The sequence below is a fragment of the Bombina bombina genome, chromosome 2 (genome assembly GCF_027579735.1).
Source record: "Bombina bombina isolate aBomBom1 chromosome 2, aBomBom1.pri, whole genome shotgun sequence".
Taxonomy (NCBI): domain Eukaryota; kingdom Metazoa; phylum Chordata; class Amphibia; order Anura; family Bombinatoridae; genus Bombina; species Bombina bombina.
The window spans coordinates 361930051-361955270 of record NC_069500.1 but is presented as its reverse complement, the minus strand read 5'-3'; the positions used below and the strand labels follow the sequence as shown (position 1 = coordinate 361955270).

At 38.3% G+C, this 25220-nt stretch overlaps 1 protein-coding gene across 1 annotated transcript in view; it reads right to left on the bottom strand.

The window, feature by feature from the left end:
* The window catches only part of CCDC62 (coiled-coil domain containing 62), a gene marked incomplete at its 5' end in the record, with an annotated part of 328381 nt that overhangs the window by 254087 nt on the left and 49074 nt on the right, over positions 1-25220 (bottom strand). Inside the window, one exon of the mRNA XM_053699771.1 lies at positions 16476-16647. Within this exon, the coding sequence (XP_053555746.1) occupies positions 16476-16647 (172 nt within the window). The remainder of the gene's footprint in view (positions 1-16475; positions 16648-25220) is intronic.

Genomic DNA, 25220 nt, shown 5'->3' with positions numbered 1-25220 from the left:
ATCCTGAGTGTATAGATATCTGCTAGAGATCTATGTTAGTGCTCTTAATATCTCCCAATTAGAAGTTCATTCATGTAAGTTGAATTAACTATAGTATGCGTCTTTATATGCTATTTCCAGTAGGTTTTTTTATCCTGTATTATAATATTGCTAGTTCTGATATAGCTAGTTCTACTAGCTTCAATGGTTGGTATGTTTAATAAGTTTTTATAGAGAGATATAACAAATATATAAGTCTACTTTCTATATCATCCGTTTGGATTGTATAATTAGGTCAACAGGTATACAAATTAATGTACACAGTAACTCTACAATATTCAATTAGTTGGTTTACAAATTAAAGCACCAAACAACTGTGTGTAAATAACTGTGCTAAATAAGTGTACACCATTTTCAATCCTAGGATTCAAATTTTCCTGCCTCCAAGTAAGCCTTGTGAATCAAAATTTTAACCAAGAGGCCAAAGAAACAGCAGAAGCCAAAGAAAATTAGAAGTTCATTCATGTAAGTTGAATTAACTATAGTATGCGTCTTTATATGCTATTTCCAGTAGGTTTTTTTATCCTGTATTATAATATTGCTAGTTCTGATATAGCTAGTTCTACTAGCTTCAATGGTTGGTATGTTTAATAAGTTTTTATAGAGAGATATAACAAATATATAAGTCTACTTTCTATATCATCCGTTTGGATTGTATAATTAGGTCAACAGGTATACAAATTAATGTACACAGTAACTCTACAATATTCAATTAGTTGGTTTACAAATTAAAGCACCAAACAACTGTGTGTAAATAACTGTGCTAAATAAGTGTACACCATTTTCAATCCTAGGATTCAAATTTTCCTGCCTCCAAGTAAGCCTTGTGAATCAAAATTTTAACCAAGAGGCCAAAGAAACAGCAGAAGCTTTCTGACCCTTCCTAGGACCAGAAAAAAGAATGAACAAAATAGAAGTTTGTCTAAAGTCCATAGTAGCATCAATGTAATATTTCATTGCCCTAACAACATCCAAAGAATGCAAAGATCTCCTTGTAGCTTTTTTAGGACTAGGACAAAAAGAAGGAACAACAATCTCTCTTCTAAAGTTATCTGAAGAAATAACATTAGGCAAAAAATCAAATGAAGTCTGTAAAACAGCCTTATTCTGGTGAAAAGTCAGATAAGGAGGTCCACAAAAGAGAGCAGATACCACAGAAACTATTCTAGCAGAAGAAATAGTCAAAAGAAATAACACCTTCCATGAAAGTTGTTTAATATCCATCTTATGCATGGGTTCAAAAGGAGGAGCCTGTAAAACCCTTAAAGGGACAGTATACACTCATTTTCATATAACTGCATGTAATATACACTACTATAAAGAATAAGATGCACAGATACTGATATAAAAATCCAGTATAAAACTGTTTAAAAACTTACTTAGAAGCTGTCAGTTTGGCTCTGTTGAAAAGGCAGCTGGAAAGCCCACTGCAAGTGGCAAATAAGACACTCCCCCCTCCCCCTTCTTTTACATATGAAAAGACCCTTTCCACAAACAGGAGCAAGCTGGAGAAGGTAGCTGACAGTATTCACATAAAACTTTGGGGCTTGGTTAGGAGTCTGAAAATCAGAACAATGTTATTTAAAAATAAGCAAAACTATACATTTATTTTAAAAATAAAACTTTATGGGCTATATAAATAGATCATCTACAAAACATTTATGCAAAGAAAAATTGAGTGTATAATGTCCCTTTAACACAACGTTAAGATTCCATGAAGGAGAAATTGGTTTGATTACAGGTTTAATACGAACCAAAGCCTGAACAAAACTATGAATATTAGGAATATTAGGAATATTATCAATCTTTCTGTGAAACAAAATTGAAAGAGCAGAAATTTGCCCCTTCAGAAAACTGGCAGATAGGCCCTTATCCAGACCATCCTGCTAGAATGGCAAAATCCTAGGAATTCTGAAAGAATACCAAGAAAAACATGATCTATACAACAAGAAATGAAGGCCTTCCAGACCTTGTGATAGTTTCTTCTAGTTACAGTCTTACGAGCCTGAATCAAAGTATAAATGACAGAATAAGAGAAACCCCTATGTCTAAGGGCTAAGTGATCAATTTCCATGCCATCAAGTTCAGAGACTTGAGATACAGATGGAAAAAAGGACCTTGAGACAGAAGCTCTGACCGCAGAGGAAGAGGAAAAGGAGGGCAGCTGGACATCTGAATCAGATCCGCATACCAAATCCTGCTAGAAAGATAAAATACTAGCACTCCCAAAGGTAAAAAATATTTCTAATACTTGATAAAAAAAAATGTATACAAATGGTCCATCAGTCAATTGAAACATCTGAGGGTGATCCTCTCTCCTGATCCTAAAGTGGTCATACAGGCTAATTATGACTTACTTCTTAAGAAATTTTGGGCCCTTACTACTAAGTGGTCGAGATTTGAGGTATCATGGGGAGAATATAGTCTGTGAAGATGATGTTGTTGCCAAAGTGACCTACCTTTTCAGATGCATTCCGCTGCTGATCCCAAGCTATATATTGAACCATTTCCAATCTGTGCTTAATACGTTTATTTGGCATGGAAAGCATCCAAGGATAGCGAAGCAACAACTACAGAAACCTATATTAACTGGCGGTCTAGCTGCCCCTAATATACCTACATATTATAAATCAGCAATACTGTCCCACATAGCAGTTTGGGGGACATCATCAGAGGACACAAGATGGAAACAGCTTGAGCAAGCTGTATTATCAGCGGGTTTGCTCCTGAAAGTTCTAATCTGGATCCCGCAACACGCACATGTGCTTGTGGGAATAGACAATCCTGTTCTTAGAGCGTGCCTTAAGAGTTGGAGGGAACTTAGACATTTAGCAAAAGTTGCACCGCACCCATCTCCTGCCCATTTCGTGAAGGCACTACTACTTTGTCTCCCAGATTCACACCCTCAAGGGTGGGCCTCGTTGGGCCTAGAAAAAATTCAGGACCTGTTTGTAGGGGGGAAGTTGGCGACCTCGGCCTCGAAACTCCTAAGTACTGACATCCCCAGGAAACACCATTTTGAATATTTTAGACTAATATCTATGATTTTGGCTTGGGGGTTCCCAAAGGAACAACTCAGAGACATGACACAATGGGAGAAGAGATGGCTTGCTGGCAAGCCCTTTCGTAAAGCCCTAACACTGCATTATCAGGTGCTATTGGACTCTGAGGGGTTCGTGAAAACTTATCATATTCTGGAATGGGAGAAGGAAATGGGGCAGGCCCATACGGAGATAGAATGTCAGAAAACCATACAAATTACGAAGACTGCAATTCATTGTATCACTTTATATGAGCGATACATTAAATTGCTATTGCAATGGCATAGGGTCCCGGTCAAATTGCATAAAATTTTCTCCCAGCAGTCAGCCTTGTGCTGGAGGGGATGAGGACAGAAGGGATCCCACATACATGTTTGGTGGAGCTGTAGTAAGCTAAAGACAACCTAGGAACTAGTGGCCAGGGTATTGGTCCAATTAGGCCTTGTCCAAAGGATGACACCCGACATCACTCTCTTTCATTTAGGACTAGGGAAATTGACTCAACCGGATAGGATACTGTGCATTGTTATTCTTCTGGCCACGAAACTGGCCATAGCAAGGAACTGGCTGGGAACCACTCCGATCTCGTTTTCGGTAGTTGAGTATATTCGTAAAATGGAAGAATATTCATTAAAATCTGAAGGTCGACTGGGACTACATGGACTGGTATGGGTGACTTGGGAGGAGTGGGAGGCTTAGCTCAAGAGATAAGCACTTTGTTCCTGTTTTTGTTTTTTTATCTCTTCCCTTATTATATTTGGCCTGTCGCCTCGGAGTATCACTCATGCTACCAATAGTTCAATACAACCCCATAGTCTCTTGGTGCCTGGGGCCGCTTCGGGATCTTTTGGATGGCGAGTAATTTTTACCTTTAATTAAGGTTGATATCCATTGTTATGAGGAGGATGTATGTCACATCACAATTTGCACCGTATTGTCTGGGCCTGAGGGGTTCTAGGGCCATGAGATGCTAAAGAAACCTTGTGGACTCTCAGAATTCTGGGGAATATTAACGTCTGTAATGATCTTTATTATTTGTTTCGTTTGAACTTGTTAGATAACAGAGGTTCATTAAGTTTATACCTAGAGACCTATCTTTATTATTTGGACCTACTAAAAGAAATGCTGGTCTTACACGTTAAATTTATTAGCTAATTGTCTCCACATGTTGGACTGTTGAAATATAAAAGAGGTTGCTCAATATGGCCAAGTGCGCCCATCCTTGGGACTTAATACTAATTGTACCATCTAAGATATGCATAGGAATTGGATGTTTGACAGTGGATTATTTAGGCATGTTGTCATTTATATGTATTTGCTTTTTGTAAGATTGTCATTGCTACCTCAATAAAAACAAATTTAAAAAAAAATGTATACACACATTAATAAAAAAATGGTCAAATTGATAGAAAACAATGGAAGGGAAAATATTGGCGAAAAGATCGTTCCCTTACTATTGGTAAAAAGTATACTGCATATTATCAGTCTGGTATATGTAGCAAATACGCTACTATAGCCGTTAAAAGGCAAAGTGAAACTTCCTATTGTCTTTATATGTCCTCTCCCTTCGGCTGTTCGTATGGCCAGTGGAGTATGGTAATTAGTTCCCGAGGGTGCTGCTCTGAGCCAAAGGAAACTTCTGCTGGTTTTTCTTGGAAAAAGTCAACTGTGAGAGATAAATGACACAAGCGCATCCCACTCTAAGGGTAATAAATTTATTCACAGGTAAAATGCACAAATAAAAAGGTACTTACTGGAAGTGACATAAAAGCATATATATGTCTCAGGGTAGTGCAAGTCTCTTTGTATTCTGTACACAGCTTCAAGATGTTCCTGTGTACAGGCAAACTTATGATGTGCACCAATTTCTCTTGACAAAGTCTGGACATTACCAAATGAAACGCATTGAGGTCACGTGTCACGTGTATCCTTTTGGACTTCCGCAATACACCATGGAGCGGTCTGGCGGTCTTAAAGATTGGTGCACATTATAAGTTTAGTTGGTACACAGAATACACAGAGACTTGGACTACACTAAGACATATATATGCTTTTATGTCAACTTTTTATTTGCACACTTTACCTGTGAATACATTTATTACCCTTAGAGTGGGATGCGCTTGTGTCATTTATCTCTTCACATACCAACTCCTGCAAGGTCATGCTGGGGCAATCAGGATTTCTGACGATTTTTCTCTAGGCTTTTCTTGGAAATTACTCTAGGCAGAAGTACCAGAGAAGGAAACATAGAAGCAAGTTGAAAAGACCAATGAACTACTGGAGGATCCACTAACTTTGCTTGAGGATCCCTGGACCTCGCAAAGTATCTGGGAAGTTTGGTGATCAATCTAGAGGCCATCAGATCTATATCTGGGAGACCCCAAAGATCCAGAGTCAGATTGAACACATCCTGGTGAAGAGACCACTCCCCTGAACGTAGAGATTGACGACTGAGAAAATCTGTCTCCCAGTTGTTCACCCCTGGAATATGAATCGCAGAGACTAAACAAGAATTAATTTCTGCCCATGAGAGAATTCGAGACACCTTTACCATTGCTAGGGAACTGTGAGTTCCCCCTGATGGTTGACATGAGCTACTGCTGTAACAATGTCTGTCTGGAAACAGAGACGAGACTCCCTTTTCAACAGAGGCCAAGCTTGAAGAGCTCTGAAGATTGCACAGAGTTCTAGAAAATTGATTGGTAACCTCGCCTCCCGACGTTCCCAAACTCCCTGTACTGTAAGAGAAACAGCTCCCCAACCTGAGAGACTTGCATCTGTAGTGATCACAGTCTAGGTAGGATGAGCAAAAGAAGCCCCCTGAATAATAAACGGATGATCCTGCCACCAAGTTAGAGACATCCAAAAATATTCTTTGAGACAGCCGAGTATAGTCTCTGCACCATTGACGCAGCATGCAAAGCTGAAGAGGCCTCATGTAAAAACTTGCAAATGAAATTGCATCTGAAGCTGCAATCATGAGACCCAGGACTTCCATACAAAGAGCATTCGAGGGAAGCGAGAGAGACTGAAGGTTCCCCAATTTTAACTTTCTCTGCTCTGTTAGAGAAAAACTCATGGAGGCAATCTATTTGAAAATCCAAAAAAGTTACCTTTGTCTGAGGAACCAAATAACTTTTTGGAAAATTGATTCTCCACCCATGATGTTGAAGAAACAACAAGAGTCGGTTGATGTGAGATTCTGCTAAAGGAAAAGAATATAGTCCAGGTATGGAAACACTACAATACCCAGAGATCTGATCACAGACAAAAGGGCATCCAGAACCTTTGTGAATATTCTTGGAGCTGTAGCCAGACCAAATGGTAGCACAACAAATTGAAAATGCTTGTCCAGAAAGACAAACCTCGGAAACTGGAAATGTTCTTTGTGAATTGGAACATGAACATGAAGGTAAGCATCCTTTAAATCTGTTTTGGACATAAACTGAACTTTATGAACAGAAGACAGAATAGTCTGAATAGTTACCATTTTGAAACATGGAATCCTTACAAACCTGTTCAGAGCCTTCAGATCTAAAAGTACCATCTGAAAGTACCATCCTTCTGTAGAACAATGAAGAAATTTGAATAAAATTCCATCCCCTGTTCCTGCAAAGGAACTGAAACAATCTGTTGAGCTTTTACAGGATTCCTTGGAATATTGGACAGAAATAACCTTACTCTGTGAGGCCTTGCTCTGAATCCAATATTCAGAACCCAGGTATCTGTAACAGATTGAAACCAAGCCCCCTGAAAGAGGGTTAATCTGCCCCCTACCAGAACCTCTGGATTGGGAGCCACACCTTCATACTGTTGGTAGTAGGGATAGATTTCCTACCCTGCTTAGACTTCTTCCAGTTAGCACTAGGTCTCCAGGCTGAAACAGAGGTGCCTTGCTTTTGAGCTAGGAGTCTTACTTTTTCCGGGGCTCAATGTAGACAGAAAACCAGGGCCGGACTGGGACCAAAAATAGGCCTGGGCATTTAAGGAAAAGTGGCCCTCCTATACACACTCACTTATATGCAGGCACACTACATATATATATACACACACACACTACATATACACACTCATATGCACGCACACCACACATTTACACTCATATAGATGCACACCACACATTCACACACTCATATACACGCTCACCACACATACACACACTCATATACACACACATTCATATGCATGCATACCACACACACTCATATACAAGCACACCACACACATTCATATGCATGCACACCACACATACACCATTTACACACATTCATATGCATGCACACCACACATACACACTTATATGCAAGCACACCCCACACACACTTATATGTATGCACACTACACATACACACTCGTATGCACGCACAATACACATACACTACATTAACATACTCATATGCACGCACACCACACATACAAGAGCTTCATCAAACACCACAATATTAATGGGACCAAAGGAACACATCACTTTCCAATGAAGCACATAACCTGAAAGCCAGACTGCTGTGTAAATATTGCAAACTTTTTATATATCATTAGATCCTCCACTTGTTAGACAAAACGCCAACAGGATTTTCATAGCAATCAGCATTGTTAGTAATATCATGTGATCAAAACAAACAAATATTTATAGTGTACCAAAATCACATTTAGAAATAGAATAAGTGAATAATCCTTCTATTATTTTGTATGTGAAAAATAAATTATGTCATAATGGACATAGTGCCATATTAAAAAAGGTTAAAAAAACGGATCTTGATTTGTAATATACAACACCACCTCTCATTGGTGGAAAACAGCCTATACCTGCTTACATATATTAGCAGAGTCACTATCTATGAACATCATTCTATACTGCATAATTACTGAATCTGACATCATAATCTAGCGAAGATGTGCATAAACGTCTAAACATTAGTATTAACACAATCAAGATAAGCAATGTAAGCTGTGTTTGTACCTGGTAGCATGTCACTTTATTTCTTATGTGCATTATATACCGCTTATAGACCAGGGTGCAAGGTGCACAAGCTTATTATTACTTTATGTTGTAGCGGGGTACTGACCTTTACCACTAATTACTTCATCATGTCCTGTAATATCACGCACAACTTAAATGCAGACAGACTGTAACCGGTCACCTCAGGGTTACATAAATCAGCTGACATATAGGAAAGTACTAATGGTAAGTATCACGATAACAAGGTGCACAGCACACAGAGTATAAATAGCCGACTTCCTAAATGCTGTGTTACTAGTCCAGTCGTTACTCTAAGTACTAGACAGTTCTAAACTTGTAAAAACGGAAGCTGAACGATCCGTGTCCTTCTCTGGAACTGTATCATTACGCATCATGGTAGTGAAGCTGGGCACGCCCCCCTGCCTGTATACTATAGAACAAGGAATCCTTATGCATGCATTAAAAAGTTACATATAGAGTAGCACTAGCAGTCTAGTGCAGCGTTGCAACAGAAGGGAAGGGGTGTCGCCAGTGGTGGGCGGTAGAGTGTCACTGCCTACACCCTACAGTAAAAAAAATTCACAAAAAAGAAGTAGAAAGAGCTGTGGGCGGAGCTAAGGAAACCGGCAGCCCAACAGCCGCAACATCATGTCCCAATAAATAAAATAAGAGCCAGAGTTAAAGCACTCAGTGCAGTAATGGTGGGCGGTGCTAAGGTTACCGGCGGCCCACCGGGCAAATGCCCGGTATGCCCTATGGTCAGTCCAGGCCTGCTGAAAACCACTCTCTCTTGAAGAATCAAATGCACATCTTCATTTTTCAACCACCTCCAGCAGAGGCAAAGTAAAGACTGAAGTACTGTATATATGAGGTGGGAGGGGTTTTATAGGTCTCTTGTGGTTTGGAAATCTTTGCCTCCTTCTAGTGGTAGAGAAGAGTAATTCCCAGAAGTAATGGATCATAAACTCTCACTACCTGTATGAAAGAAATCTTAGTTCTAGAGATCAATGGAGGTGTAATTAAATTTGTGATAAATTTACAGAGAATAAATTATATCAAAGAAAAAACATACAATACACTTGTAAGCTGAAGGATTGTTAATGGGAAATACCTGCCTGCTGTTTGGCTCTATGCAAAAACCCACTCTTAAAGAGACAATAAAGGGACAGTAAAGTCATAATTAGACATTCATGATTCAGACAGAGCATACAACTTTAAACAACTTTCCAATATACTTTTATTATTTAAATGTGCTTCCTTCTCTTGTTATCCTTTGTTAAAGGGTTTATCTAGGTAAGCTCAAGAGCAGCAAAGCACCTGGATGGTAGCTGCTGATTGGTGGCTGCATATATATGCCTATTGTCATTGGTTCACACCATGGGGTCAATTTACCAAATGTCGGGCGAACATGATTCGCTATAGCGGGAAGATCAAATCAAACTCAGGCTTCCGAAAAGTGCAGTATATTTTTATCTAAAAACAAGATAAAAACTAAGGGTGTATGCATTCACCCAAAGCATGTAAAAACAATGCAAATACAGATTGCAACACTTTTCTTAGCTATGCTAGCTGTTTCATCAGGCATCTGTTTTCTGGCAATTAATTAGTGAACATTCTCTTTACTATGTATGTTTATAAGATTGCTAGGCAACTAATAACAATGTTGACATCCCAGAGCCAGAGCTTCCAGTTTGTTAACAGAAGCCTGATGAAACAGCAGACACCCTTAGTTTTTATCTTGTTTTAAATAAAAATATACTGCACTTTTCGGAAACATGAGCTTGATTTGATCTTCCCGGTACCTGGATATCTGGGCCACTATATCCCTATAAGGATCAGTTAGCTGGGACACAGAGAGTTCCCAGCCTGCGTCATTTAGCACATTTCGTGCTGCTGTCCTTGTGAGTATAATTACAAGACACACTTGTTTACGGTCACCATCACAGTATCACACTAGGAGGTGCCCTCTGTTTGTGATTTCTTTTTCACAGATGCCTGGATTTCTTGTGAAATGCTTGTGCAATGCACATTCGTGGACAATCGGCCACTAGCAGGGGGTGTCAATCATCCCTATTGTATCTGATCGGGGTAGATAGCAGCATCCACTGCTTATTAAATCTACCCAAATGTGCTCAGTTAGCAACCAGTAGTACTTTGCTGCTCCTTCAACAAATGATAAGAGAATAAAGCAAAATTTGATAATAGAAGTAAACTGGAATGTTGTTTAAAATGTTATGCTCTACCTAAATCATGAAAGAAAAGTGTTGGGATTTAAACTATGACTTTTTCATTAGATAATCTTAGCATAAAACACTTCAGGGGGGGGGCTGACTAAATTATCTGCTTACATAGGAATAGACATGAAATGATAACTTAAAAAAAGACTCATTGTAGATCTGATTATTGAAAATTTGAAGCCAGAGTTTTAAATCTAGAAATGTTCAGATTAGCAGTGGTTGCCAGAGCACAGTGCACATATTACATTTAAGTTTTAAAATTTATAGAACATAGTTCCAACATATTCATGAATTACATAGATATATTATGATCTTACTAGATACAATAAAGCAATTATAAAAAATAATTATTAATAATAATAATGGTATTATAGGTACCTAATCAGGGGCCGTGACGAAAAAGAGTTATAAAATTGTCATTCACCTTAATGCACTGGTTTTCAAACCTATCCTCATGCCTCCCCAACAGGTCAGGTTTTCAGGATTACCTTGGATGAGAGCAGGTAAAAAAAACATGTTTACTAATCAGCTGATTAATTCACCTGTGCTCCAGTTAAGATATCCTCAAAATGTGGCCTGTTAGGAGACCTGAGGACAGGTTTGAAAGCCAGTGCCTTAATGGTGCAAATCAGGCAGGTAACCAGTAGGTATAGGTACAGGTGAAATCTTACTCACGTGGTGGAGAGCACAATTGTGCAATAAGGGCAGGCCGGAACCAATGGGTCGTCCGGCAGACACCTAGGCAGGCACACTTAAGGTTAATGGTATCCTCATCCCATCCTGATGAAACCGTGCTGTGTACACGGAGAAACACGTTGCTATTGTTTTAACTTTTTAAATAAAACTTTTAAAATCTATATCTAACTGCTGCTTGTTCTTTTTTGGCTACAAAATTCTGCCATTGTGCCTTAACGAGAGCGGATTTCCATCATTGATCATTGCCTGACATCTTCTGTGGCATCAAGGAATATCCCTGGACTCCCTCTGGATAGGACGAGGATTCCATTAACCTTAAGTGTGCCTAGGTGTCTGCCGGACAACCCATTGGTTTCGGCCTGCTCTTATTGCACAATTGTGCTCTCCACCACACGAGTAAGATTTCACCTGTACCTGTACCTAAACCTACTGGTTACCTGCCTGATTTGCACCATGTGGCACCCTCTATCTTTTATATTCTAGACTTATCTACCTTGTGTCGTGGCTTGACACACGAGAGGAGCTGCCTGGAGCTGTGACACCTTCTGTTATTGGATAATCCTATATATAGGACTTTTCTTCAATTTTATTAATATTAATTATTTGTTTCATTGTCTCACTTTATATTTTGGTTCTTCACATTGCATCATTGTTACGCTCTGCATATTTGAGTTTGTTATATTTAAGTTCGTCATATTGATACTTTAGTCACTATATATCTGAAACAGTAATTTTATTTTAGATTCTTTTGACATATTTATTACACATGTCAAAAGTAGTCCATATTCTTATTTTTATATATTTTGTATACATATATCTGATCACTAAGTACATTAGTATATAGTATTTAATACTGGCGCCTCTTATAGTCACCAGCTTGGTTTAAATTAAGTTTACATATCTGCCTGCTGTGTATCTTGTCTACCTATATTGTTCAGTGCCTTAATGCCTATAAAACAATTCAAACTATCTTATCACAAGCAGAAGCATGTGTTGCCAACTACCATTGTAGATAAATTAATTATTTTTCCTTATAGAAAAACCAAGATCCTTGTATCAGTCCTACTGAGATCTTGTTTTATAACAGGATTATTAAGACACAGTTCAGGGGCAACCAAAACTGTCCCAAATGAGACGCCAGTCTTTTTTCCTTAAGAGTTAATTTTGGAAATTTAGTCTGGAAACTCAAAGTGAGATACCTAGAGCCTGCTGCCGCCCATCATTTAGCCCAGTATATTAACAGCTTCAAACTCAGCCTACCAAATGATATACATTTCATTCATTATACTAAAATTAAAAAAATTGCACTTTTACACCAAAAGTAAATGCACTGTTCAACTAATAAGACACTATTAAATGCTTCATATTTAGGGCTAGATTATAAATACAGCTGTCACTTTAATGTGAACGTTTTCTGACTTACAGGTCCGTCCTCAGACATATAAGTGTTCCAAAATAAACTAACCCTCCACCATGCTTATAAGCTGTGCAACAAACGCTGATGTTCTGTGAAGGGACCGAACTTTTGAAAAGAGCAAACCATGTCACTTCCTGTGACGTTTCATCAGCTGTTGCACACATTTTGGAGCAAATGCGCATGCGTGCCAGCGTCATCACATACCTGGCCGCATACATCACTGCTAAAATATTTAGCCCTGTGAAATTTACAAACCCTTTCTATAGCGCATGCGTGGGATTTTCTATCCCAAATTGCGCGCTCATGGAAAGCCAGTTTATTAGGCTCCTCGGCAATATTCGGAACTCCGCCCCCCCCACTGCAACTACTCCCATTGCTACTACTAGTACTGCTGTAAAGCTGAGTTTCGAGCATGTCATTATATTTAATTACACCTCCAATTCATTGTGCTCCTTGTTAATAAAAAACTAATTTACTGCTGGAAAAAAACGTTTAAAGAAACAGGTTGTTATATTTAATTGGAGCCGAGGAGCCTAATAAACAGGCTTTCCATGAGCGCGCAATTTGGGATAGAAAATCCCAAGCATGCGCTATAGAAAGGGTTTGTAAATTTCACAGGGCTAAATATTTTAGCAGTGACGTATGCGGACAGGTATGTGATGACGCTGGCACGCATGCGCATTTGCTCCAAAATGTGTGCAACAGCTGATGAAACGTCACAGGAAGTGACATGGTTCGCTCTTTTCAAAAGTTCGGTAGACATGCCCATACCCATGACGTCATCATCCCGGGCAACGTGGGGCCAGTCAAACAACAACAATAAAAATACAAAGAATGCAATCAATACAAAAATGCAATCAATACAAAAATGGCCTAACAGAGAATCAGCAGGATCCCAACCTCAGTTAAAAGTAAACAGACACATCGCTACAACATGTAGTACCTCAGTTGTGTGTTGCCATAGTAACCAAACAAAAAACGGTGTGGTCCGTGATTTGCTCACCAGGTTCCAATAACGGCAGGAGCGGTTAATACGTATAATGTAGCACAAAGCATAAATGCAGCACACAATAATAAAAGAGCAATTGGTATTGCCGATTTCTTGCTTCTTTAATATTGTGTGCTGCATTTATGCCTTGTGCTACATTATACTTATTAACCGCTCCTGCAGCGATTGGATCCTGGTGAGCAAATCACGGACCAGGCAGTTGTTTGGTTGGTTGCTATGGCAACACACAACTGAGGCACTACATGTTGTAGCGATCGACAGGAGACCGGCTAATAATGATCAATAGGCTGTCTGTTTACTTTTAACTTAGGTTGTGATCCTGCTGATTCTCTGTTAGGTCATTTTTGTATTGATTGCATTGTTGTATTTATTGCATTCTTTGTATTTTTATTGTTGTTATTCGACTGGCCCCACGTTGCCCGGGATAATGACGACATGGGTATGGGTGTGTCTACCCGGGAGAGCGTGGAGACCGGTGTTTGCTGCACAGCTTATAAGCATGGTGGAGGGTAAGTTTATTTTGGAACACTTATATGTCTGAGGATGGACCTGTAGGTCCGAAAACGTTCACATTAAAGTGACAGAATTTGAAAATTATTCAATTATTCTCATTGGAGTGCACTTTCCATTTTTATTATTTAAACTTTCTGCTGCACCCTGGGTTGCTGCTATGTTAAGTCTGGAGTGCGGTCTGATAGATATATATATATATATATTATATATATATATATATATATATATATATATATATATATATATATATATATATATATATATATATATATACATATACATATATATACACACACATACATACACATTAGACCTGAATATGTATGTATCTCTATGTTAAAGCCCTTTGCGGTCCTTTTTTTTCTTCTAACACCCCAGATGTCATACATGAGCCCTTATTACTTTTGTGTGCAATATTTTTAAAAAAGTTCTTTATTAAACAGTGTTAATGAGTGTAACTGTAATTTGTAATGTATTTTTGAAGTGTTTTGTGTAACTTTTTAATTTCGCAAAACAGTTAACCACAGCTCTGAAATCGTGGTAAGGATTCTAGCGTAAATCAAGATTTCGCTAGCAAAATCGAGATTTTGCTCCACTTATAATATCAGAGCAATTTAAATGGCACTCAAACAATCGCGAAAACCCTAGCACAATCGTTTGCGTGCAACATGTAGTCTAGAAATTAATGTTACATGAAGCAAATAAAATAAGAAAAACATACTAGGAGGATGGCAGTCAAATGTACAGTTTTAATGGAAATAAGAATGAATCTGTTTTTGCTAGGCCATGACATCTTTCTCCTCTGCTGACTTGTTACCTAACTATGGCTATGGAGTAATTTATGAGCTAGTGCCAAAGACAGAATACTCCTGTGTCAGAAAATCTAAATACCAGAGCAAGTAATTGATTCACTTGGTCTTACATTCAGATGCCCTTATAATGTGGTCTTTCTCCAACTATTGATGCTAAATGCTAGACAGCCCTAGATTATATGCATCCCTAGTTTATAACCAGATTTTACAAGGCTTTAATTCCTTATATTGTTCTTCCTTAGAACAGTCACTAAGATGCAGATGCCAAAACATTTGCCTAATAAACAACATTTACTGGAGCAGTGATTAATATATTTTATCAAATTATGATGAAATTTTAAAGGGACATTAAACACTAAATAAATGCTAGATAGAATGATGCATCCAAAGAAAAGATTAGTCTGAGAATAACATGTAGATGGATTTTTTAAAGTTTAATTAGCTGTTTAAACATTTACAAAATAAGTGTAAAGTTTTAGTGTCTATAAAACAATGGGAGATGCCATGTTGTAACTTAGACTACCTTCTCTGCTGTGGCCAATTAGGGACAGTTATAAATAGGTCACTAGAGTGTGCAGCCAATGGCTGTTCTGCACTTCCTTTTCTAACAGGAACTGAAAAACTAACAATTTAAAAATGGAATTACAGGAAAAGGGGACAAAATAAATAATGAAAGTATATTGTAGAGTTTTTTTATATATACAAAGTTAAGAAAAAGACATGGAGCGCAAAAGAGTGATCTTAGTGCAATATATAAAAAAAAAACATTTATTACATATTTGTCAAATTCACTCACAAACAGGACTTCAAACAGTCTGAGGTATGTGATAAGCATGTGTACAGATGACCACCGACTGGATCCTGGATAACTCCTCGTTTGCTCGGCTTCGTTCTCCTACAGCCAGAAAAGAGGAATACAGAGTGTGGCAAAGTCCCTCAAAGTGAGTCTGTCCTCAAATCAGCGTTGCTGTATTGCCGGCAAAGGGAATCACCGCTAGTATAGATAGTCTAGCATCACTGTACGTGTGTGTGGGCGTGGCCTTACGCATTTCACAGAGCTCCTCCCCGCTTCATCAGAAGCTATGTCCACTCCTCTATAACTCCTATTTATTGGAAAGTTTTTAAAACATCATAGATCTTCTAATATTAATAAGGTGACAAGCTGCATAAACAATCACTTTCCATGTCTTAAAGGAGCATCGAACATTTAGCGGATTGCTTCATACTGTAAAAAACGCAATTGTGAATTTAACATATATGTAATAATTGTGTTTTTATTTTATATACTGCACTTAGATCGCTCTCACTTTTGCGCTCCATGTCTTTTTCTTAGATTTGGGTCTACTTTTTTACTCACGGATATCACACCAGTGAACAAGAAGGGAGCTGCATTTTATTGAGAAGCATTTCATCCTGAACGTCGGGAGATGTGAATAACTTTGCTTGCATAGTAACAATTTGTTTGAATTGCAGTTTTGTATACAATTTATGTACTTGATATTTTATTGCTATTTTACAGCTATTTTGAAGCTATCATAAGTTTTGATATTTTGAATTTATTTATTTAATATCAAGCATATTATAGCGCATATTAATTTAGTACTTGGAGCTCCTTGGTATTGTGTTTTGTGTTAATTTTTTATATATACAGTTTATCATTTTATATTACCATCTCAGTGTTTAATGTCCCTTTAAAGTCTAGTTTGGAGGTTTCAGGCTTATGGCCCTCTGAGCATTAGGATATTTGCTACCTTTGAGTTTATCACTTTCACTTGTCAGTCCTTCCAGCCTCAGCTTAAGATCTTGCACTTCTTTGAGAGCGGAGGCTTCTCCAAGTCTTCTCTCTCTCAGTACAACTTCCAGTTGTTTAAATCTTGAAGTGAATTCTGTAATGTGATTGGTTGCTTCAATTATATCATTGTCCTGAAGAAAAAAAAAGGAAAAATGAAGTAGAGGAAACATTGTCCTTTTTTTTTTAACAAATACAGTATGTTAGAGACACTTTAAAAAGGGACAGTCTACTATAAAAACATAATTTATGTAAGAACTTACCTGATAAATTCATTTCTTTCATATTAGCAAGAGTCCATGAGCTAGTGACGTATGGGATATACATTCCTACCAGGAGGGGCAAAGTTTCCCAAACCTTAAAATGCCTATAAATACACCCCTCACCACACCCACAATTCAGTTTAACGAATAGCCAAGAAGTGGGGTGATAAGAAAAAAGTGTGAAAGCATATAAAATAAGGAATTGGAATAATTGTGCTTTATACAAAAAAATCAAAACCACCACAAAAAAGGGCGGGCCTCATGGACTCTTGCTAATATGAAAGAAATGAATTTATCATTTAAGTTCTTACATAAATTATGTTTTCTTTCATGTAATTAGCAAGAGTCCATGAACTAGTGACGTATGGGATAATGATTACCCAAGATGTGGATCTTTCCACGCAAGAGTCACTAGAGAGGGAGGGATAAAATAAAGACAGCCAATTCCTGCTGAAAATAATCCACACCCAGAATAAAATTTTAATGAAAAAACATAAGCAGAAGATTCAAACTGAAACCACTGCCTGAAGTACGTTTCTACCAAAAACTGCTTCAGAAGAAGAAAACACATCAAAATGGTAGAATTTAGTAAAAATATGCAAAGAGGACCAAGTTGCTGCTTTGCAAATCTGATCAACCGAAGCTTCATTCCTAAACGCCCAGGAAGTAGAAACTGACCTAGTAGAATGAGCTGTAATCCTTTGAGGCGGAGTGTTACCCGACTCAACATAGGCATGATGAAATAAAGATTTCAACCAAGATGCCAAAGAAATGGCAGAAGCTTTCTGGTCTTTTCTAGAACCGGAAAAGATGACAAATAAACTAGAAGTCTTTCGGAAAGACTTAGTAGCTTCAACATAATATTACAAAGCTCTAACAGCATCCAAAGAATGCAATGATTTCTCCTTAGAATTCATAGGATTAGGACATAATGAAGGAACCACAATTTCTCTACTAATGTTGTTAGAATTCACAACCTTAGGTAAAAAATTCAAAAGAAGTTCGCAGCACCGCCTTATCCTGATGCAAAATCAGAAAAGGAGACTCACAAAAAAGAGTAGATAATTCAGAGACTCTTCTGGCAGAAGAGATGGCCAAAAGAAACAAAACTTTCCAAGAAAGTAATATAACGACCAAAGAATGCATGGGTTCAAAAGGAGGATCTTGAAGAGCCCCCAGAACCAAATTCAAACTCCAAGGAGGAGAAATTGACTTAATGACAGGTTTTATACGAACCAAAGGTTGTACAAAACAATGAATATCAGGAAGATTAGCAATCCTTCTGTGAAAAAGAACAGAAAGAGCAGAGATTTGTCTTTCAAGGAACTTGCGGACAAACCTTTATCCAAACCATCCTGAAGAAATATAAGTCTTCCAGACTCTATAATATATCTCTCTAGATACAGATTTACGAGCCTGTCACATAGTATCAATCACAGAGTCAGAGAAAACCTCTATGACCAAGAATCAAGCGTTCAAACTCCATACCTTAAAATTAAGGTTTTGAGATCCTGATGGAAAAAAGAACCTTGAGACAGAAAGACTGGTCTTAACGGAAGAGTCCACAGCTGGCAAGAGGCCATCCGGACAAGATCCGCATACCAAAACCTGTGTGGTCATGCTGGAGCTACCAGCAGGACAAACGAGCATTCCTTTAGAATATTGGAGAATACCCTTGGAAGAAGAACTAGAGGCGGAAAGATATAGGCAGGATGACACTTGTAAGGAAGAGATAATGCATCCACTGCCTCCGCCCGAGGATCCCGGGATCCGGACAGATACCAGGGAAGTTTCTTGTTTAGATGAGAAGCCATCAGATCTATTTCTGGGAGTTCCCACATTTGAACAATCTGAGGAAATACCTCTGGGTGAAGACCATTCGCCCAGGTGCAACGTTTGGCGACTGAGATAATCCGCTTTCCAATTGTCCATACCTGGGATATGAACCGCAGAGATTAGACAGGAGCTGGATTCCGCCCAAACCAAAATTCGAGATACTTCTTTCATAGCCAGAGGACTGTGAGTCCCTCCTTGATGATTGATGTATGCCACAGTTGTGACATTGTCTATCTGAAAACAAATGAACAACTCTCTCTTCAGAAGAGGCCAAGACTGAAGAGCTCTGAAATTGCACGGAGTTCCAAAATATTGATCGGAAATCTCACCTCCTGAGATTCCCAAACCCCTTGTGCCATCAGATACCCCCACACAGCTCCCCAACCTATAAGACTTGCATCTGTTGAGATTATAGTCCAGGTCGGAAGAACAAAGAAGCCCCCTGAACTAAACGATGGTGATCTGTCCACCATGTCAGAGAGTGTCGTATAATCGGTTTAAAGATATTAATTGAGATATCTTTGAGTAATCCCTGCACCATTGGTTCAGCATACAGAGCTGAAGAGGTCGCATGTGAAAACGAGCAAAGGAGATCGCATCTGATGCGGCAGTCCTAAGACCTAAAATTTCCATGCATAAGGCTACAAAAGGGAATGATTGTGACTGAAGATTTTGACAAGCTGATAACAATGTTAAACTTCTCTTGTCTGACAAGGACAGAGTCATAGACACTGAATAGACACTGAATCTATCTAGAAACCTAAAAAGGTTACCCTTGTCTGAGGAATCAATGAACTGATTGGTAAATTGATCCTCCAACCATGAACTTGAAGAAACAACACAAGTCGATTCGTATGAGATTCTTCGAAAATGAGAAGACTGAGCAAGTACCAAGATATCGTCCAAATAAGGAAATACCAAAACCCTGTTCTCTGATTACAGAAAGAAGGGCACCGAGAACCTTTGAAAAAAATTCTTGGAACTGAGGCTAGGCCAAACGGTAGAGCCACAAAACTGGTAATGCTTGTCTAAAAAGAGAATCTCAGACACTAAAAGTGATCTGGATGAATCGGAATATGCAGATACACATCCTGTAAATCTATTGTAGACATATAATGCCCTTGCTAAACAAAAGGCAGGATAGTCCTACAGTAACCATCTTGAATGTTGGTATCCTTACATAACGATTCAATATTGATAGATCCGGAACTGGTCTGAAGGAATTGACCTTCTTTGGTACAATGAAGAGATAAAATAAAACCCCAGCCCCTGTTCCAGAACTGGAACTGGCATAATTACTCCAGCCAACTCTAGATCTGAAACACATTTCAGAAATGCTGAGCCTTTGCTGTGTTAACTGGGACACGGGAAAGAATAAAATCTCTTAGCAGGAGGCCTTAACTTGAAGCCAATTCTGTACCTTTCTGAAACAATGTTCTGAAACCAGAGATTGAGAACGGAATTGATCCAAATTTCTTTGAAGAAAACGTAATCTGCCCCATACCAGCTGAGCTGGAATAAGGGCCGCACCTTCATGGGAACTTAGGAGCTGGCTATAGGTTTCTATAAGGCTTGGATATATTCCAAACTGGAAATAGTTTCCAAACTGATACCGCTCCTGAGGATGAAGGATCAGGCTTTTGTTCCTTGTTGTGAGGAAAGGAACGAAAATGATTATTAGACCTAAATTTACCTTAGATTTTTTATCCTTTGGTAAAAAAGTTCCCTTCCTTCCAGAAAACAGTTGAGATAATAAATTTATTACCCTGGAAAGAAAGGGAAAGCAAAGTTGACTTAGAAGACATATCAGCATTCCAAGTTTAATCCATAAAGCTTTTCTAGCTAAAATAGCTAGAGACATATACCTGACATCAACTCTAATGATATCAAAAGATGGTATCACCAATAAAATTATTAGCATGTTATAGAATAATAATAATGCTATAAAATTATGATCTGTTACTTGTTGCGCTAAAGCTTCTAACCAAAAAGTTGAAGCTGCAGCAACATCCGCTAAAAATATAGCAGGTCTAAGAAGATTACCTGAACATAAGTAAGCTTTTCTTAGAAAGGATTCAATTTTCCTATCTAAAGGATCCTTAAATGAAGTACTATCTGCCGTAGGAATAGTAGTACATTTAGCAGGAGTAGAGACAGCCCCATAACCTTAGGGATTTTGTCCCAAAAAACTCTAATCTGTCAGATGGCACAGGATATAATTGCTTAAACGTTTAGAAGGAGTAAAAGAATTACCCAAATTATTCCATTCCCTGGAAATTACTTCAGAAATAGCATCAGGGAGATTAAACACTTCTGGAATAACTACAGGAGATTTAAAAACCTTATTTAAACGTTTAAATTTAGTATCAAGAGGACCAGAATCCTCTATTTCTAATGCAATTAATACTTCTTTAAATAAAGAACGAATAAATTCCATCTTGAACAAATACAAAGATTTATCAGCATCAACCTCTGAGACAGAAACCTCTGAACCAGAAGAACCATTATCAGTATCAGAATGATGATGTTCATTTAAAAATTCATCTGAAAAAAGAGAAGTTTTAAAAGACTTTTATGTAAAATAGAAGGAGAAATAACAGACATAGCCTTCTTAATGGATTTAAAAAATAAAATCTCTTATGTTTATCAGGAACACTCTGAAAATTAGATGTTGACGGAACAGCAACAGGTAATGTAACAGTACTAAAGGAAATTTTATCTGCATTAATAAGTTTGTCATGACATGCAATACAAACAACAGCTGGAGAAACAGATACCAAAAATTATAGCAGATACACTTAGCTTGGTAGCTCCAGCACCGTGCAGTGATTTTCCTGAAGTTCTGACTCAGTTGCAACGTGGAACATCTTGCAATATGTAATAGAAAAAACAACATATAAAGCAAAATTGATCAAATTCCTTAAATGACAGTTTCAGGAATGGGAAAAAAATGCCAGTGAACAAGCTTCTAGCAACCAGAAGCAATAAATAATGAGACTTAAATAATGTGGAGACAAAAGCGACGCCCATATTTTTTTAGCGCCAAATAAGACGCCCACATTATTTGGCGCCTAAATGCTTTTGGCACCAAAAATGACGCCACATCCGGAACGCCGACATTTTTGGCGCAAAAGAACGTCAAAAAAATGACGCAACTTCCGGCGACACGTATGACGCCGGAAACAGAAAGATTTTTTGCGCCAAAAAAGTCCGCGCCAAGAATGACGCAATAAAATGAAGCATTTTCAGCGCCCGCGAGCCTAACAGCCCACAGGGAAAAAGTCAAATTTTTTTAAGGTAAGAAAAAATGATTGATTCAAATGCATTATCCCAAATATGAAACTGACTGTCTGAAAAAAAGGAATGTTGAACATCCTGAGTCAAGGCAAATAAATGTTTGAATACATATATTTAGAACTTTATAAAAAAGTGCCCAACCATAGCTTTAGAGTGTCACAGAAAATAAGACTTACTTACCCCAGGACACTCATCTACATGTTTGTAGAAAGCCAAACCAGTACTGAAACGAAAATCAGCAGAGGTAATGGTATATATATAAGAGTATATCGTCGATCTGAAAAGGGAGGTAAGAGATGAATCTCCACGACCGATAACAGAGAACCTATGAAATAGACCCCGTAGAAGGAGATCATTGAATTCAAATAGGCAATACTCTCCTCACATCCCTCTGACATTCACTGCACGCTGAGAGGAAAACCGGGCCCCAACTTGCTGCGGAGCGCATATCAACGTAGAATCTAGCACAAACTTACTTCACCACCTCCATAGGAGGCAAAGTTTGTAAAACTGAATTGTGGGTGTGGTGAGGGGTGTATTTATAGGCATTTTAAGGTTTGGGAAACTTTGCCCCTCCTGGTAGGAATGTATATCCCATACGTCACTAGCTCATGGACTCTTGCTAATTACATGAAAGAAAAATGTTATTGTTTAAAAAGATAGATAATCCCTTTATTACCCATTTCCTAGTTTTGCATTACCAAAACAGTTATATTTATATACTCTTTACCTCTATGATTACCTTTTATCTAAGCCTCTGCAGACTGCCCCGTATCTCAGTGCTTTTTTATCCAATTAGTGATGGTTCTTGTATAACTATTATCATTCTCCACGGTGAGCACAATGTTATCTATATGGCACACATAAACTAGTAATGTCTGGCTTTAAAAACTATATAAAAAGCACTGAGAATTGATATTAATTCACAGCACAAACCAACAATACGATAGGTATAATATAACTTCACATCAACTACTACAGATCTTGACTAAGCTGCTGTATTAATGAGCCCTGAGACGGAACTGGACAGTAGAGGCCGGTAGCGACGGTAATCTCGCAGGCAGCGTTTCCCCCCCCCCCCCAACCCGGACCTCCGAGGTGATTTGCTAGAGCTGGTTGCAATTAATACCCAAGCTAATGCTTTAATCCAGCAGAAACTTTTACCACCTTAAAAGCGAAAGTCTTAAAACAATATCATCAAACAGTGAGAAACGACACTGAACTTACACACAGCCATGTGGATTGACGATCAACCGGACATAATGGACCTCCAGTTCGCAAAAATAGAAGCTATGCTGTAAACCATACTGGACAGGATGCCCTCAGAGCACAATCTACAGAATCTAATAAAAAGGAATAACTTTAATGTAAGGATTCAATTCCACAACACCATACCACTTTCAGCTCTAACCCTACTTCATGGTCAGTGGAAGAAGATCAAGTAGACATGCTGACAGACAGAGAAACTATACAACAAATAACTAGACCTGTCACATCACCATCGACAACAACAACATGCGAAAGCCACACAATGACCTTTATAAATATAACTTGCAAACCACAAATCTCTCCCTAAAACTTGACTTCCTGGAATGGAGACATGTCAACACCCATCCTAAAATGGCGCCTTTGGTAGCACAGAGAAACCCACCGGTGAAAAACTTGCACACAACCACAATAAACTTCACTGCCTGCACATGGGAAGCATCTTATACAACCCTACTGACCCTGGACCTTACCGGAACAAGCCTAAACAGCACAATCTTGCCAAACCTAGAAGGCATCGGAACCTCATATAAACCTAAGCAAATGGAGGGGATCCTGCCACTGCTCGCGCCCTTGCAGGAGCTTGGGGGGGTTCCCTGGGCATCGCTGAAGCTGGAGAGACTCGCTTCTCTTCAACTTCCATGTCTCCAGGATGCGATAACAATGCTCTCATTAGGCAAGCTGCAGATTTATATAACCTCAACGGAACACTTAAACTAATACCTTACCTGCAAACCAAGCCCTGTGGCTGACTAAATATGTACTATAAATTTACCACAAAGTTACCGGAAAAACTATACAGATACAGTTCTAAGTTATAATGTTGAGCTTTAAACTCTAAACTGTTTTATTATCACGAAGTGCTAAGATAGCATACACTTTTTATGTTATTTTTAAGTATTCCTACAAGTAGTTGTATAATAGCAATCCACTAGAGCACTTATCAGTATGCCTTTACCCTCCTATTTAGCTAGCTCTATTTAACTAGATAACTTATTTAGAAATGAGGAACGTTATGCTTTATTTAACTAGATATCTTATTTAGAAATGGGGAAAGTTATGCTATATTTATTGGGGTACCTTGCATTCCTATTGGCTGAAATTTTAAAATCAGCCAATAGGATGAAAGCTACTGAAATCATATTGGCTGATTTTAACAGCTAATAGGATTTAAGTAGCTCTAATCCTATTGGCTGATTTAAATTTTTCAGCCAATAGGAATGCAAGGTACCCCAAATTGATTGCGGTACCTTGCATTCAATCTTTAGTGTACGACGGACATCGGATGAAGAGGAGCCTCCATGCGCTGAGGACCGCTGCTGAGGATTGACGCGTCTGGGAAGACAGCTCCAAACCTCCGCTCTGCCGGTGAGGACCGCCGCTGAGGATCAACAGCTCCGCCATCACTCCAGATGAAGATAGAAGATGATGGAGCCGCCTGGAAGAAGACCTTCTACACCAGACTTCAGGAACGGTGAGTACCTATTCGGGGCTTAGTGTTAGGATTTTTTTTTTTTTTTTTTAAGATTAGGTATTTAATTGGCCGGAAAAGAGATGATTACCCTTTTAAGGGCAATGCCCATACAAATGCCCCTTTAGGGGCAATGGGTAGTTTAGGCTTTTTTAGTGTTAGTTTTTTTATTTTGGGTGGTTTGGTGGGTGGGGGTTTTTTACTGTTAGGGGGTAATTGGATATTTGTTTAGGTAAAAAGAGCTGTTTAACTTAGGGCAATGCCCTTTAAGGGCTATTGGTAGTTTAGTATTAGATTAGGGGGTGTTTTTATTTTGGGGAGGATTTTTTATTTTTATAGGGGTATTAGTTATAATTTTTTTATTTTAGATAGCTTTGTTTATTTTTTTCTGTAATTTTACATTTTTTATTTTTTGTAATTTTAGCTTTGGGGGTTGTAGTTTTTTTTTTTTTTTTTTAAATAGACTGACATTCTGGGCAGGTTTATCGCCTAGTTTAACATAACGATACCATTCATAGTATACTAGAAAGTGCTTACACACACCTACTCTATATAGAACCTGAAGCTATACACC